This window comes from Phymastichus coffea, unplaced genomic scaffold, assembly GCF_024137745.1.
Source record: "Phymastichus coffea isolate CEN01 unplaced genomic scaffold, Cenicafe_Pcof_1.1 PCOF00033, whole genome shotgun sequence".
Classification (NCBI taxonomy): domain Eukaryota; kingdom Metazoa; phylum Arthropoda; class Insecta; order Hymenoptera; family Eulophidae; genus Phymastichus; species Phymastichus coffea.
Genome location: NW_026706844.1, coordinates 3,111,989 through 3,129,720, shown reverse-complemented (window position 1 = coordinate 3,129,720; position 17,732 = coordinate 3,111,989). Strand labels below are relative to the sequence as shown.

At 36.1% G+C, this 17,732-nt stretch overlaps 2 protein-coding genes across 4 annotated transcripts; one reads left to right on the top strand and one right to left on the bottom strand.

Annotated features, from left to right (window-relative positions):
- Positions 1-62: 62 nt before the first annotated feature.
- LOC131663362 (kinesin-like protein KIF20A) lies at positions 63-7,890 on the top strand. Of its 3 annotated transcripts, none has more exons than XM_058933726.1 (15): positions 63-211; positions 792-1,302; positions 1,372-1,993; positions 2,074-2,525; positions 3,096-3,291; positions 3,374-3,806; positions 3,869-4,168; positions 4,244-4,691; positions 4,802-4,969; positions 5,050-5,208; positions 5,277-5,659; positions 5,742-5,846; positions 5,920-6,059; positions 6,131-6,245; positions 6,324-7,890. In XM_058933726.1, the coding sequence occupies exons 1-15, from the start codon at positions 170-172 to the stop codon at positions 6,366-6,368; spliced, it is 4,119 nt and encodes a 1,372-aa protein (XP_058789709.1). In that variant the 5' UTR covers positions 63-169; the 3' UTR covers positions 6,369-7,890. The 3 variants fall into 3 exon arrangements, with proteins under 3 accessions (XP_058789709.1, XP_058789707.1, XP_058789708.1); XM_058933724.1 differs by having other exon boundaries at positions 64-211; positions 3,869-4,177; positions 4,244-4,711; positions 4,786-4,969; XM_058933725.1 differs by having other exon boundaries at positions 80-97; positions 3,869-4,177; positions 4,244-4,711; positions 4,786-4,969.
- Positions 7,891-9,918: 2,028 nt separating this feature from the next.
- On the bottom strand, positions 9,919-16,654 carry LOC131663307 (lactosylceramide 4-alpha-galactosyltransferase-like). Its single transcript, XM_058933646.1, has 4 exons — positions 16,185-16,654; positions 12,703-13,141; positions 12,415-12,625; positions 9,919-10,375 (listed from the first exon to the last, which is right to left on the bottom strand). The coding sequence occupies exons 1-4, from the start codon at positions 16,378-16,380 to the stop codon at positions 10,106-10,108; spliced, it is 1,116 nt and encodes a 371-aa protein (XP_058789629.1). The 5' UTR covers positions 16,381-16,654; the 3' UTR covers positions 9,919-10,105.
- Between the last annotated feature and the right edge of the window lie 1,078 nt (positions 16,655-17,732).

The following is a 17,732-nucleotide window of genomic DNA, read 5'->3' as shown; positions in this document are numbered from 1 at the left end:
CTCTTTTATACATACAGTTCACGGCGTCGTTGGAATTTAAATCTGAAAAACCGTTTGTACTTCAGCAGACGTATTGTGTGACGAATTAAATTAAGCCGTAAGTTTTTCAACTAACTGTAAACAAGATTTTTATGATATGAGTTAATGTTTATTCGTTGCTATAAACTTTATGAGTGATACATCGTACAGATTTTACAGTAATAACCGCAAGGTATATACATTTTATTCATCATCAAAACTTACATTAATATTGACGATTCAAAAAGTAACCTGGCATGAGTAGTTTCTTTTCAAGTCTGCACAATGCAATTTAGAGATGTTTCCTAAGAATCTAAATTTTTTCTATAAACTGTACTTTATCGTTGCGTTAATAGTTTTTTATTTCTTTAAATTATTTGTTATATTTATAACGACGTTAATTACATTTGTTGACAAAGAACTGACTGTATACAAATGCGTCTTTATTTTATTTGCAAATGATTTCAATAAAAACGTTCTTACTTCAAATGTGTATGGTTTTAAAAATCACGATATTTTTAAAAAAACGGATTCGCGTCGATTTTAATGAAATGCGATCGAGGAACAAGTTGTGACTTGTTTAAGAGACACTTCAGCAGATGTGATTTTCCCTCTTGCATCCCCCTGTAAATTATTAAGAAGATTTTGTAAGCTGCAGCATCTGACAGCATTTTTAAATACTAAATAAAATAAAATGAATTTAACGAAATATGAAAATTGTAATTACAATTCGTAGAAAAATAAAGCACATTTGAATCTTGATAAAATTTTAGATGAATGGGACTTTGTCATCGGAGAATGAGTCCCTCAGGGGAGATATGTCTTACCTGTATGGAAGAGATCCTAGTATCTTAGCCTACGGACAACGGCCTTTTCCATCCCAAGAATCAAAAAAGAATTTAATGTTACTGCTACAGGAGGAAAAAGAAGATAATGAATCAATTGAAAGTAGAGACAAAGATTCAACGTGCAATGATTCTCTAATTCAAACAATTAAAGTGTTTTTGCGAATGAAACCTTTTCCACGCAAAATGAAGCTCACTGCAGAACAGACAGATGCATATTCAATTGTCAATTCAACTACATTGTTAACTAAAATGCCATCACTTGACAATAACACTAGTTGTTTGAAAAAAATAAAGACAAGTGATGTGGTGTGTAGAAAATTCATGTTCACACAGACATTTGGTCCGGAAACTTCACAACTTAAACTCTTTGATGAAGCTGTAAAACCTCAATTGCTTGACTTTTTGGCTGGAAAAAACTCAGTTGTAATGAGCTATGGTTGGTATAAGTATAATTTTTAACTAGATAATATTTTCTAAGTTATTTTATAAATAATTGTATTTTTAGGTACAACTAACTCAGGAAAGACGTATACATTACAAGGAACAGCTGAATCTCCAGGCATCATTCCTCGTGGTATAGAATTTGTTTTTGGCCACCTCAGTCCAAGGACTTTGCCATGCTTTAAGCCAATTAACCATTGTGATGTAGTTTACTTGAATAACAATGAACGCCTTCAAGAGTCCAATGAAAAAATCAAATTATTAGCCTTTAATTCAGTAGATAAAAATTCTCATGAAAGAACTTACAAACAAATGCAGCATCTGTTACATGAAGAATTACCAATGAGACCCAATCACAGGCAGGATGCCCAATATTCAGTATGGATATCATTTGCAGAAATATATAATGAGACCATTTATGACCTACTTTGGAATGACTGCCAGAAAAAAAGACCAGCACTAAAGTTAGTAACAGATAATAAAGGTCGAGCTTTTATTAAAGGTTTGAAAAGAATTTGTGTCAGTTCTGGTGCTGAGGCTTATCAACTTCTGATGGCAGGACAATACAACTTGAAAGTAGCTGCTACCGCACTTAATTCAAGAAGTTCTAGATCTCACTGTATATTCACCATAAAATTGTTAAAATATACAAATGAAAACGACCCCCTTTCTGTCGATGTTAGCACGTAAGTAATACTTAGTTTTCTATGTAAAAGCTAATAATCTTAATTTATAATGTTGAACTAAAAATTTTTACTGATTATAGATTTGCGTTTTGTGATTTGGCTGGATCTGAACGCCTAAAAAAGACATTGAATGTCGGCGAGCGCTTAAAAGAAGCTCAAAATATCAATACAAGTTTACTTGTATTAGGAAGATGTTTGAAACAAATCTATGAATCTCAAGCTTCAATTAAACAGAAGAATGATTCTATAGGGCCATTTAGAGAATCGAAACTAACACGACTGTTTCAACGAGCATTATCGGGAAAAGAACAAATTTCATTGATTGTAAATGTAAATCCTGTACCCAACTTGTATGTCGAAACGCAAAACGTACTTAATTTCTCAGCAATAGCTAAGAAAATTGTGATAGAAAGAAATCAAGAAGTAATTAAACGAAAACATTCCCACTCAAGATTTTCACGTTTAGTCACACAGAGTATCAAAACTGAAATGGATTGGGAAAATACAGAACTAGACGATCAAACTGATACATGTAAGTTATATTTTATTTAACAAATGATTAACTTTGATTTCATGATTAACTTATATTTGTTTACATTATGTGAGATATCTATTGTTCAATGATTGAATCCAAATAAGGATTAAAGTAAATCCTTTGAAGATTTAATGATTAATATAATATTTTCATTAATTTTCTAACATTGTTCTTTAAGATTAGTGTACAAGTTACGTTTGTTATATTAATTTCAAAAGTTAATAATTGCTTCAAAAGTACAATGATACTTTCAAATGCTCAAAATTACGATTCCCTATAATTATTACATATTTTTTAAGCATTTTTATATTTTTTTCGTAAAGGCAGATGTATAGATATATTTAAAGGATGTATTATATGAAGGGGGGTAAAGTAAACATTTCAATGTATACTAATTTGGAAATAAAAAAATAAAAATATTTTATTCGTAAAACTTTGAACGCTCATTTGACGTTTCATATTGTAAGAAACATTACATTAATGATCGAATTTCCGTGTGTCTATTCATGTCCACCTCTTATTTAAAACTTACAATTGAATTTACAAAGATTTTTATCTTTAAACTAGCTGATGATCAAACCCAAGAGTCTGACATAGATGAGAATGATCAAGAATGTTATGAAGAATTGTTAACAGAAAATGAATTGTTGAAAAGAGAAATAAAAGAGTTAAAAACTGCTGCTTTTACGAGAGACATGCAAACCCGTCAAGAAATGTCGGATATGTATTCGGAAATGATGAAAAAGCTTGAAGCTGAATGGAAGTGAGTTTTATTTTTATAAAAATTATTCAATGTTTGAAAATGACAGTATTTTTATTTTATTCAAATTTTTTATGTTTTTTAGAAATAGAATGATAGATATGGAAGAACAGCAAGAAGATTTACGAGAATTAGCAGTCGAACAAATTGAATTATTCTACAAAGAAAAGCTTAATTGTCTTAGTGCTCGAAAAAGATCTCGACAGTCAGATGACAATGAGAATGAAAGTGATGATGATAGGAAAATAATTGAAGATTTAGAAATGGAAAATACTCGACTGGTGGCTAAAATTGAAACTTTGAAAAAATCTGTTCGTGATTTGAAACACAGTAAAGAAGAAATTGAAACTGAAAAAACGAAGCTTTCTTTCGAATTAAATGTGGTCAAGGATGAAGCAAAACGCACCAATGATATGTTATTGACGGCGCAAAATACAATTAATTCTGGTGGAGATGTATCTGCTAATTATATGAATGAGTTAAATGATATTATCAAAAAGAAGGATGATAGAATAAAAGTAAGCAATATTTTTATTAAGTTTTTTAATATTAAATGAATTACAAAGAATTTTTTTTTCAGACAATGAAAGTATTTTTGAATGAAGCCAAAGAAGAATACATTTTCATTACTAATCAAGCTCAGAAAATGGAAAATCAATTGAAAGCTCGAGATGAAGCTCTTGTGGAGCATACTGAGCATATAAGTGATTTAGAAGAACAATTAAATCAAGCTAATGCGTATTCCTCTGAACAAAGTAAACTGATTGAAAATTTAGAAGAGGAGTTAGAACAACAAACAAAGAAATGGATAGAAGCTGAAGAGAAGATAAAAGTACTCACAGATAAATTATCTACTAAAAACACTTTGAAATCTGATGAGGTAGTAAAGGTAATTAGCAGTATCATTTTGAATTTAAAAACTTGTGATAAAATACTTATGTTATGATTTTTGAAGGCTCCTGAAAATGAATCGACTGATCAAGAATTGACCAATGTAAAGGCACTTCTTGAAGAACTGAAGCTCAGACTCGAATTTTCTGAAAATGAAAATACACAGCTCAAAGAACAATTAAATGGAAAAGTGGATGAAATTGAATCACTAAAAAATAACTTTGATTTAACGAAAAATGAGTTAGATAAAGTAACAAAAAAGGTTAATGTATTATCCATTGAAGGTTTGGCAGATGAAAAAGTCAATGAAATGGAGGCTCAAGAAAAAAAAGCTCAAACTGAAATTTTTGAACCCTTATATGTCAAAGTTACAGAAACTGCAAATATCAGTTGTCAGGCATCTCAAGATATTGTTGATATTAGTTGTCAAACCTTAGAAATTGTAAATCCCTCTATTGAAACTGATGAAAAAGGATTACAGACATCGATACTTCTGGAGCAGAATGAAATTAGTAACGCTGTTAAAATGGAGGTAAATGCTTTCAAATTACTGTAGAATACGATACTAACCAAATATTACAAAATTTTTTTCACTATTTATTTTAGACGCCTAACATGGAAGAATTTAATGAGTTACAAAAACATTGTGAAGAAATGAAGTTAAGTCTAGAAATAAAAATAAATGATGAAAAACAATTTGACGAGACAATACAAAATTTACAAGTACAAGTCGAGCAACTAATTATTCAAGATCAAGAGAAAACTAATAAGATTGCTGTTTTGCAAGCAGGTATACAAACGTAGAATTAATACTGTATTGCATTGTGATACATGATATTTTAAATAAACGTATCTTGTACGATTATATAGAACTGGAAAATACGTTAAAAAAATCTAACGAAGAAGTTAGAGATCTGAAGATTTTGGTGGAAGCTCAAGAAAATAGAGCTAAAAACTTAATGGATCAAATTACAGAAGCACATGTTCGAGAACAAGACAGAGAAGGAGAAATATCTAGTTTCCAGAAAGGTAAATGATGCTAATGGCATTGAAAAATTTATTGAAACAGATTGTGTTAATTAATTTGTATTTTTCAGAAGTGAAAAATTTAATTCAGTCATGTGAAAAAAAAGAAGAACAAATAAGAACTTTGGAATCCGAAACTAAAACTGTTCTGAAAGAATGTACCATGTTGAAAGAACAATTAACTAAATCAGATGAAAAAAGTAGAAAAATGGAAAAGGATTACAGGAATGTAATTCATATTCTTGAAGTTAAAGTTGGTACACTTGAAAAGAAATATCTCGAAAAAGAAACTGAAAATGAAAAATTGAAGCAAAGTATTAAAGATTTAAAGAGAAGTTTGGATGAAGCTGAACATGAATTAATAGTATTTACCAGAAATAGAGATGAAACAGTTTCAAGATATGAAGATTTACTCAAAGTACAATGTGAGGATATGGAAAACCAAAAAAAAGAGGTATGGGATTTTGTACGATGATGCAATAATGATCAATATTAAATTGTACTTGTTGATAATTTTATTTTACTCTGTCGTTTAGATTGCGAAATTACACAAATTATTCCAAGAAAGTAAAGAAAATACTATATTTCCGACACCACTGAAAAATAAAAAGTTGCGAACAAATGTGAGGGAAGCGAAAAAGGTAAAACTAAAGAGAAATATCTAAAACCTTTTATTCATGAGTTCACGCTTTATACGTAGTATGATTATTTTAGTCTAAAGCTGCAGATTCAGATGTTATTGAAAACACTTCAGACGAAGATCAACACAAAGAAAACTTAAAACTGAAAAAAGAGTTTCTCACACCTACTAAGGACAATGTGATGGAGTTATCAGATACTGCTTCTGAATCAAAGTAAAATGTTTTATGACTATCATACTCTAAAATATTATTTTCTATTGTTACTAATACTTATTTACCAATAGGAGTCATAAGTCAGCACAAAGTGCTACTAAAGGTCCCTCAAAGTCTACAAAGAAATCGAGAAGGAAATTACATATTGAACATGATGAAGAGTACATTGATTTAGAACCCAGTGAGGTAACGTTGCTTGTAATAACAATTATTTTTTTTGATAATGATGACGAACTTTTTGAAATTATATATTTTTTCGTACAGCCTTCACCTGTTCAACCAAGAAGTTTACGTAATCGGCGAAAATAGGGATATTTAGTTGAAATTCATGTAAGACTCGAAGAAGATATGTATTTAGTTTTCTATTTTATATTATCAAAAATATTTTTGTAGTTTGTAAATAATTGAATACGATTAAACAATTTTTTAAAGAAAATCATTATTATCATAATATGTTAGTATATGTTTATACATTCAAAAGGTTGATTATTAATGTACTATTTTGGATGCATGAAGTAAACCTTCAAATTTAGTTCATTATGTTACTCTTTAGTATTATTAAATAATAATATTTAATCTACTAATTAAAGTAAGATTTTTAAGTAACATGACATATTCTTACGATTTAATATTCCTTACACACAACAATAAGTATTGATGTAAAAATGCAAACTTAATGTAGTACAAGTACGTGTAGTAGCTAGTGTAGTTCAAGTACTAGCCATTGAATGGATTGAATATAACAATCATCATAGATCAATAAAAATTATTTAATTTAAAACATATATTTATGAGTGCTATTATCTTTATGAAGAAAAATGAATAGAGGATTTCATTTCGGTGTGCGAATCAGACGAATTAAACCGAACCTTTTTGGCTAAAAATTAATTAAAGAGCATGTTGATACAAGCACCACTGAAAAAAGTTTCGTGTGCATTGTTCTCAAACACATTGCAAGCCTCCGTCGCTGATTAGCACTGATGGAGCATAAATAGAGCGACGTTAAATAAAAAAAAAAAAAAATTAAAGAACATGTAGTTTCGCGACGGGAATCGTATTGAAATATATGTGAGAATTTCGATGGATAGATTTTCAAATCTACATGAAAATCTGTATTATTACAGATTCTGGTTATAATTAACATTAAGTTACTGTCAAATTAATAATTTTTAAATGATAGTAGAAGTTCTATTATAATATACTACTCGATCTCTTCTGAAAAAGAGCAACTGTATTGCTAGGCAGTTTATTAATAACTTCATTTTACAAGGATTTGATTTTTTTCTAGTTAGTCGTATTGATAATTTGATATTGATAACACGTTGTGAAAGTGTTTGAGTTACGTTAATAAACTCCTCTTCCTGCTTCATCTATAAATCATAATTGTGTTTATTGTTGTGAGAATATCAGAATATTATAATATTAATAATTTTTATTTCTACGAAACTAAATGAAATATGTATGGTACATTATTATGAATTAAATGTGCGTTCTGTGTATAATAGAAAAGAGATTTAATGAAAATCAAGTAAAACTGAAAAACCATGATAATTTAAGTGAAAAAAATGTCAACGTATATATTTATATTAAAATGTGAATTTATGCGGCATCGTTCTTAAAAATTTCCTTTACATTAAAACGATTTGTTTTTCTTGAAAACTCTCCGCCCACCGATTGTTCTTTCAATATAAGCCCTTGTGATTTTATAGCCTAAAATTATTTTAATAAATAGAAGTATAAAACATATTTTTTTCACGACGCGCACTTATAAATTTACATTTATAGAGAAAAATATAAGTCGACGTTACTCCATCGTTTCTAATAAAAATTATAAGGCACCCCTGATTTTAATTTATTTTATTTAGGATTTTTAAGCTTTACAGAGCCTTGGAGGTTTGAATTTTCTAGTAGTCATTCCCAATATTTTTTTTAATAAAAATTGGTGTTTTTCTAAACAAAAAAACGTCAATCCTATGTAAGTTTGATCCACTACAAAATTTTCATGCACATTTGAATTTAAAAAGTAATATTTTTTGAAACGATGAAATACGAGTATCGTCGATTTCGTTGCATTTAAAACACTACAAATGTTGTATCAGTATATGACGGCATGATTCTTTTTTCCTCATATTTCTTCAACTTTCAGCTTCAACTGATGAAAATTTCAAATGGCTATGTATAAAATTTGTCAAACCACATAAAAATAACGTTTAATTTTGATATTTGAAAATCGCTAATTTTATTGCATTTAAGGCCAATTTTTGTCAAATACCCCAGTCATTTTTAAATTTACTGCACACAAGTTGCAGGAAAATACATTTTCTATTCGTTTTAAACCAATTGGTTTTGAAACAAAAATATTATAAATATTCTAAAATTTTCTTTACATTTTTATAAGATTTTTGCAATCTTTGGGTATTATAAAGAGGCAACGTCATAGAATGCTACCTTCAGATCCTTGTAGATCACGTCGTGCTTCATCTTTCGGTAAAAGTGAGGTCATTGTTGTAACAATATATCTGATATTGTTACATAGCTTGTTTGTTTCGTTCGATAAAAAATTTAGGTAAGTGTGACATATTTTATTCTATGTTCGTCTATTGTTTTTTTTTGTCAACGCAATTAATGAATTTATAGGTTTTATTCAAAAAATAATTATGGGGAGGAAAGCAGTGCCCGAAACAAAAAAATGGCAAATTATTGGTTTGTTGAAAGCAAATAAAAACCAGACTAAAATATCTAAATTATTGAACGTAAGTAGATGTTATGTACAAAATACTATTACTGCTTACCACAAAAGTAAGACGGTGAGAAATAAGAAAAATACAGGAAGACTGCGCGCAACAAGTTCTCGAATTAATAGAATTATCATTCAAAAAGCCAAACAAAATCGTTCTATAACAGCAAATAGTGTTAAAAATCAATTAGATGTAGAATTAAAGGTTAAAATATCCAGACAAACAGTCAACAGGCGTTTGCTTGAAAAGAATTTGAAGTCTCGTGTGGCGTTTTCCAAACCTCTACTAAGCTCTGTAAATCGTAAAGAAAATTTTGGAATATCTATAATATTTTTGTTTCAAAATCAATTGGTTTAAAACGAATAGAAAATGTATTTTCCTGTAATTTGTGTGCAGTAAATTTAAAAATGACTGGGGTATTTGACAAAAATTGGCCTTAAATGCAATAAAATTAGCGATTTTCAAATATCAAAATTAGACGTTTTTTTTATGCGGTTTAAACAATTGTATACATAGCCATTTGAAATTTTCATCAGTTGAAGCTGAAAGTTGAAGAAATATGAGGAAAAAAGAATCATGCCGTCATATACTGATACAACATTTGTAGTGTTTTAAATGCAACGAAATCGACGATACTCGTATTTCATCGTTTCAAAAAATATTACTTTTTAAATTCAAATGTGCATGAAAATTTTGTAGTGAATCAAACCTACATTTGATTGACGCCAATTTTGATTAAAAAAAATATTGTGAATGACTATTAGAAAATTCAAACCTCCAAGGCTCTGTAAAGCTTAAAAATCCTAAATGAAATAAAGCGAAATCAGGGGTGCCTTATAATTTTGAGCACCACTGTACATAGTATACAAACGTATACCTATCCGTGTATAGACAGATAGGTTCTATTTACAGATATAGATTTGTATACTATGTAGGAGTAACGGGGGGGGGGGGGGGTAACGGAGACCCAGACGGTTTAAATCTATTTTAAAAATCAAGATTCAAGCATTATATAATGATAAAAAAACTACAGCGGAAAATAATAAAATGTTAAAAAAACGGGTAAACGAAGCTCACTCGGAGTTGAAAAAAAACAAGAATATGTTGGTGTTGCTGAAAGAAAAGGCGTAATATGACATCAATAGAATAACTTTCTTAACATTTTTATTATTTTGTAAAAAATATGGACAGATGTGTAGATTTGTTAGGTGAAATCGGTCAATGTCTGACTACATAAATAAAGGAATTCGTTGAGCGAACGTGACGTAGCGCACGTGCTACTGCTTCAAAATAGCCGAGTGCTAAAGTTTAAAAGTAAGGACCGCAGCTATTATAAATCCGAGGACAGTGCTTCTGAGCGAGCAGCGCATACGGCACTTCGCTGCCGACCCGTACCACCTCGGAGGCGCTCAGCTTGTTCCACACATGGATAGCTCGAGCTTCTTCAATCATTTGCATTGTCTCATTCGAGTCGATCATCGTAAAGTATCGCCTCCACTCTTTGTAGAAAATTGGGTAGAAGGCAGATGGCGGAAAAACTTGGAAACCGCTGCAACGCTCCGTCGTCATGTCTTTTGCCTTTATAGATAGAAATATTTCGGTTTCAGTAAACTTTTATTTTATGAAAATTACTTTAATTGACAAGTATATGCAAATTTATATCTTTAGGCCTATTTCATTCAAAAGAGTATGATTGCTAGGTGATTTTATTCCATTAAGAGTACGTCTGAGTCAGTGTTTATTAATTCAAAATTTTCTAAATGCTCAAGCTGACTCACATATAGCTCACTCCAAACATACGTTGACAATTATTGCATGCAGTTTCATCCATTACGGTATAGTTTCGCACATGTGCATGCACGTTTGATGGAATTCGCGTAGCTGGGGTCTGGGACGCACGTGTGTGACGTTTTTGGGAGACGAAAAGGAAAAAAAGATTGCTGCTTGAACGATTGTTGAGCGAAACCATATATCCGGAGGGTTTGTGTGGCAAGAATAGGGACGCTTATGAGAAGTGCCGAGTCGAGGAAGAAGCCGAGGCCTGTGTTTCTTCGCCACTTCACGCGTCGTGACACGGCTCGCAGATCCCGTACGCGAGGTAGCTTCGACTCGTAGAAAAGCGAAAGGGCAGTCCGGCTTGGGTCCTCGAGCAAGCAACGGCTCTTCGAATACCAAGCGTTTATTCGACTTCAATAAACAAGTTGTTATTGTTTTAACGATCAGCCTCCAACTAAATTCATTTCTGCTCACCTGATCTCAACCAGAACGTTACAACTATCAATTACCGTTAACAAACCAGTACTATCTAGGCCCATCAGTGGCACAAAATGTGACACACCGATAAATAATAACTTGAAAGAGTAAACAATGTCAGATATTTATTGCAATACTGATTGCGCGTGACGATCGCGTGCGACATGTATCAGGATTAAAATTATCAATAACATATATCTTAACATTTACCCAACAATTAAATAACTATAAAAAAAAAAAATAAACAAAATTAATCATTGTGAAAAGAAAATCGAGTTCAAAACGTAGAAAATAATAGTTTTGTAATAATTTTTTTTATTTTCCTAACTTTCATTCAGTCCCTATATAACATTATAAATATAATAATGTTTTCTTTCCAGATGATTACAAAATAACCAAGATATGATAGTTTTAGAGTTAATTCGCAGTTCCGATATGTCGGCCTTTTCATAGAAAATCTTTAGAGCTTCGTTTCTATATCACAGGTACGACAGAAGAATATCTAAACTTTAACGATTTTATAATAGATATGAAAAAATAACAGCGAGCTGCTTGAATCAGCGCTGGCTTAGATGCTCGTTTTTCTCAAATCTGTATGATTTTCGATATCTGACGAAAATTGAAAGCTACTCAAATATTTGGACTTCTAATGTGCTTATTCTACATGTGACGGCAGGTTTATATTGTTCGAATGTCGATTTTTTATCTCGAGATAATTGAGAATATAAAAATTCAACAATAATTTGTTACTTCGACGGCTTATTTGTTGATTTGCTGGTTTTCAGGCCAATCTTTTTTTCTTAGATAACTTTCAAAATAAGATAGCACCAAATGAAAACAATATTCAAACAGACGGTCTACACTGTATAGAAAAATGTATATTTCAAAATTATTATATTTAATCGTGTCATTAAGTTTTATCGTAGAAAAATTCTTTAAACATATGTGATTTTTACTTATTAAACGTCGGGAGCTCTGAGACTGAAAACAAACCGTTTCTATTTTTGCCCAATGCATTGCGCTCATATTTTCATGATGCGAGCCAGTTTAATTGGCAACGAGCTTACAACGCTTCTGTCATTGAAAGTTGTTAAGAAATGTAATGTGACCGATGAGCATGAGCTTAATCTATGGTTATTAAGCGGGGACTATCTTGTAACAAACGGATTAACGGATCGAACTGTTCCGAATCGAGAAAGAGAAAAAGCAACCTCGTTTCTGGCAGCCGGTATAAATAAAAAAGCTGACAAGCGATGATCAATAAGACAAGCTCGCGGGGTATAGACAAGGCTGGAAAAGTAGGTTGCTACAAGCGGAACGAAATGATTAAGAAGGAGAACAAGAGAGAGAAAAAAAGATCTTACGTGCTCGACGGCGCAGAACTTTTGCAGCGTCCGAGTGATGACGCCGGGTCCATTGTTTCCCCAGAGGTTGCCGCGGAAATTCCTCATCAAGTCGCGCAGACAGGCGTCGGCGACTCTGCGCCCGAGGCCATTGGCAGCGAGTCCGATCACGCCCGCGGCCACGTCCATCCAGTCTTCCGCGCCGGCAAAGTTACTCAAGTCCTCCAAGGACCTGCGCCAGCGAGAAGCAGTGGAGAGTCAGAGCCGATCGTCCGACCAACGACGAGCCGGCGGGTAGGCCGCACTCACCTGGTGACGACGACGTCGAGGTCCAGGTAGATGCCGCCGAACTTCCAGAGGGTGAGGTAGCGCAGCACGTCGGACATGTGGCTCCTGGGCCAGTAGCTGGTCCGCAGCACGCGGCCCTCGGCGAACCAGCGCTCGAGCGGCGTGTCGCGCAGATACTCGGCCACCAGCAGCCGCATCACGCGCACGTTCCCGTAGCGCAGCAGCTGGTCGACCAGCCCGGCCGTGCGGTTGCTCGGGCCCGCGGCCGACAGGAACAGCAGGTTCACCGACATGCCCGGGTTCAGGCGCGCCGCCGACTCCACCGCGCACGCCTGCCGGCAGTTCAGCTCGGCCTCGGCCTCGGCCTCGGCCCCGGCCCCGGCCCCGTCGTCGCCCTCGCCCGCGAAGCACGAGGTCTCGTGGAAGAAGATGTTGCGTCCGCCGGCCAGCCGCACTCGCTCTGCCGAACAAAACGACCGCCTCCTGTACTGCACTCTGCCTCGCGCCAACCTATGCAGCGTGCTTCTGCGGTGATGCAGTCGATGCATCATCGCAGATGTCTTTCGAGGCTACGTCTTTCTATAGGACTCGTGAAAACATGTCTGCGTATGCGTCACTTGGCGACGGCTATTTTCATAAACGTCAATGGATTGGATACACGGGAACGCAAAGGCCAAGCTTAAAACGACCGCAGTTGAACGGCAAAACCGAACCTGTAGGAAAAAAGCGAAAAACGCGATCTCGGAGTCTGGACAGTCGGAACAAGAAAAAATTCTACCGTTGATACTAAGGAGTCAATTGAAGAAAGAGCCACCTCGACGGTTAGTGCGAATAAGCTTCATTACATCCGCAACACCGCTGATAGTTTATAACGAGCAGTTATAACAAACAAATCGGCCAATCGTCACAGTTCAAGCTGCAAGCTCGAGAAGGGCAAGTTCGTGGCGCTTTTTAACGCCTCCGGATTTTCGATTTGTCTTATACGAGCATAATTTTTTTTTAAATCGATGCCTGACCGAACTCGCATTATTCTACTTGCAGCATCGAATTTCCTAGGACTAATGCAACTTTGTTTTTTCCTTTTTTGCATTTTACAATCTTATCGTTTGTTCTACATTTAACTTACGAAAATACTTTTTGTATCTACTTTTTCGTTCTTTTCGCAATGTTAGCATTCGAGCATTTCATCTCAATTTCTAGCACGCTGCTATATTCATGTTGAAAGCTCCGATAAGGTGCGTTAATAATCTGTTTTGATGTTCTGATTGATCCTCTTCGTACACAATTAATTATATAGTCATTTATGAATGGAATATTTCTTGAAAAAAGAGAATCATCGTGTACTATAATTTTGTAATCTGCTTCAATTCAACAAACAACTCCGAGGCATCTTTTGAGTGACGTAGTACGATCCGATCATTCAGATATGCGAACCAAAATAGATCTATCACATCAATTGCTTTTATTTTAGTATTTTCTACAGGCTATCGCCAGATCTGAAAATCAGGATAGACTATAAATAAATATCATTTTGAGCACTATATTCTACTGAGATAAACGTAAATTCAGTGCTTCTTTCTAGTGTTCTACAGATTTTTCAGCATTCCTGTCCACAGCTTATTTCCTTCGGCTTTGTCGTTAACTTCATCCTTTGCTAATTTCTGGTCTTTATCCATACGCGATGAGCAATAAAATAGCATCAGTTCAAGAATAGACTGAATCCTCGTTTGAATAAATCTATATTTTTCAGAATTTCATTGTGGAAACTGATGATGAAAATGAGTTAATTTCTAATATAAAGATTGATTCCAAAGGGCCTGAACAAACTGCTGTCGATGAATGTCGATGAATTACATAACTCAAATAATATATTATCATCTATACGATTGAAGAAGCGGTTTATCCATCAAGTGCTTCATGCTCAGATATATTTTCGGATATCAGGTATTTTGCAAGTTCCGAGGAAAATTCCGTTGAAATTTTGTCAAGTTTACAAAGCTTCGAAAGTTCGTCAAGCTTGATAATCTTAATTTCCAAAAGGTATTAACTATGGCAAAGACTGAAGCAAACGTCCTGTTCTATAAAAAAACTTTCAGCTTAGAATTTCACGGTTTTCGATGATAACACGAAAAAAGTCTCCAAGTCTCAAGTTGTCTTTCGCGTTATTGCGAAAAAGTGACTTCTGACGATATATAGTTACTTTGCTATTGCACGACTCGGACAATTACAGTGGGCAAAATAGGAAGAAAAACTTACGTTGAACGCTTCTGTTAAGTAGAAAATAGAGACAAAACACAGATTTCTGGAAGTAGGACACGCGTAGAATAAGGGTGATTTTGTTCATGCTCGGATAGAGAGGTGCGCTGCAGGATGCAAGGTATACATAGTTAGTGACTGACGTGCAGCCAAATTCAATGACCTCAAATGTGAAGTAATCAACGTAACGTACGACGTCATTTATAACTTTGAAGCTCTAGCTTGGAAATCAGAACTGAAATAAAATTACAATTAGGAATGGGAAAAGAACAAGTCGTGTAGTTGGTACATGGAAATGAAAAATTACAAGGATCTTGAAAATTCAACTGGATCATTTTAAAACGTCTTCCGAAGATTATACAACATTAGCAACCAGAAAAGAAAAGGAACGAGCGAATGTAGCAAAGTACAATCTTTGCGAAGCATATGATGCAGTGCAAGGTCTTGCGAACACTATAAGGTGAAGGATTTATTAAGATGCTGTAAAAACAACATAAAATCAGCTGCGAACCACGACTATTATAAATTATTTCACATTAAATTAAGTTACATGCATATATTTGCACCACACTGTTGAAAATATAATGTATTTGTATCTAGTGAAATTGACATAAAAATGTTGCAACATTGATATAGCAAGTAGAACGATAGAAATTTAGTTAAAAATAAATTATTTTTCATTATTATTCTGTTGGTAGATCGCCGACGTTAAGTCGAAAATCCGGACGCGTTAGTAAGCGCACGAGCTCGCCGTTTTCCAGCTTCTAGCTCGAACGATGGCGATGTATTCGTCGTATATTCGTTTGTTACAAGAACGGTAAGCCTCGAGCGGCAACGAACAGGGATACGTATGTCAGTTGGTCGATCACAGAACTGTTGCGAGCGAGGACTCAGTCTCGAAAGATGATCGTGCTCCAATTTGACGAGAGATCAAGCCGATCGCGCGTGCAAGGTGGTGCACAGCTGATCGCTTGAAAATCAATCGTCGCGACGAGCGGCCAGTGGTCGAGCTGGCCGGAGACGGTCGTTCGACGACGCGCGAACGCGCGATGCAACGAGCGCGAACGTAACGAGCGTGTCGATAATCGTATTGTGTCGTGAGAGCGCGACGCGAAGGCTGTATGCGTCAGTTTGGCGTGCGCGCGGACGACCTCGCCGAAGAGAGAACGAACCTTTAAACGCTCTCTACGACGTGTTTACGTTGCAGAGGCGGTTACACAAGCGAGGCGGCAAGCTCGCGCAATTACCTTCGGCAGGGTCGAATCTGGGAAAGGAGTGCTCGCCGGCAGGCCTCTCGTAGCAGGACACGTCCATGTCGGCCGATCGGCCGAGGAGGGCGAGGTGCGCGGTGCGGGCGAGCTGCTCGTTGCCGAGCAGCAGCAGCAGCAGGGCCACGACGAGCAGGCAGACCGCGAGGAGCGCGAGGCGCTTCTTCGTCTTCATGCCGGCGCTAGCAGTCGCGAGCGCGCCGGCCCGGCGCCGCCGTGGTCCGCGCGCGCCCGCCCGGACCGCCCTCCGCCGCGGGACTCATGCTCCGCGCGCCTACATGCCTCGGGCCTCGGCACCGTCGTCCCCTCGCCGAGCGCCAGCTCCGCCGTCCTCGGTGTCGCGCGCAGAAGCAGGCCGTCGCTCGCCGCTCGCCGCTCGCCGCGCAACTGGCCACGGAGGGTGTCGAAGCGGGAGCCATGCGGCGGCGGCGGCGGCGGCGGCGGCGGCGATCGATAGTGCACGACGACGACAGTGGGGTGCGCTTCTAGTCGCCCCCGCGCTCGACGCTCGGCCGATGGGCGCATGCGTTCGGTATACTCGTAAATTGACTCGGCGCTCTCAATGCGCCTGCGTCGCGCATCCCAGCCGTACTTCGCCCGATAGATCACGTTAGACTCGCGAGTATTACTGGCACGCTCGTCTATGCTTCGACGACTGCACCGGCAAATCCCGATTATCTAGCGCACCCGTTTCCCTTCGCCGTCCGACATTGCATTCTCGCTAGACCACGTCATCTTTATCTCGCTCTCTTTACTACTTTGCTCTCTCATCGTTTCAGTTCATTCGCGTTATTACTGCCTTTCTTCTGCCATATTCGTCCAATCAGCCACTCATCGGTCCAAATTACGCATATCCTGTCCGTCTAATCGCTTCCACCGCACTATGCAGAGCAATGCCATTGGTTTACTACCGAGTAGAGTACACTTTTCCACAGCTGTGAATAATGAAAAGCATGCGATTCGCGAACCAGTCGGGCCCAAAGGCGTTTGCGCGTCGGGAGCTAGCCCATGCAAGCTTTCGTCATTCGCGCTTAACGCCTTTCACGATCGTCAGTTGTACTTCGTTCTTCTCCATTTCTTACACCAAAAACCGATAGGAAACACCTTACGATATCTCTGAGCTTGTTTTTTATGTGTTTATTGCATTTACGTTGAGTAAAAATAAATAAATACAGGTCTACGAGGTTCGGAGATAATGCCGAGACAGTGTGCAAAGTCGAAGACTACCACTGTGCTATTCAACAGCTCGATAATAACAAATAACGCATATAATACACCTTTAAGCAAATGATCAGTTGATTGTGAACTAGAATTACATTTGAAGTAGCGCTAAATGATAATTATTCAAGTTACAGCAAAATCTCGTTAAAAAGGATCGAAATTAGCAGCGTACTCGAGAGCCAAAACTCATCTTATGAGTTTTTCTTTTCTTCTTGCTCGGATCTACTGTGTGGCCGGCCGAATTTAATCTTCACAAGTTCAGAGTGCACCGATAGCAGACATTTTTTTAATTACGCTACGCGGCAC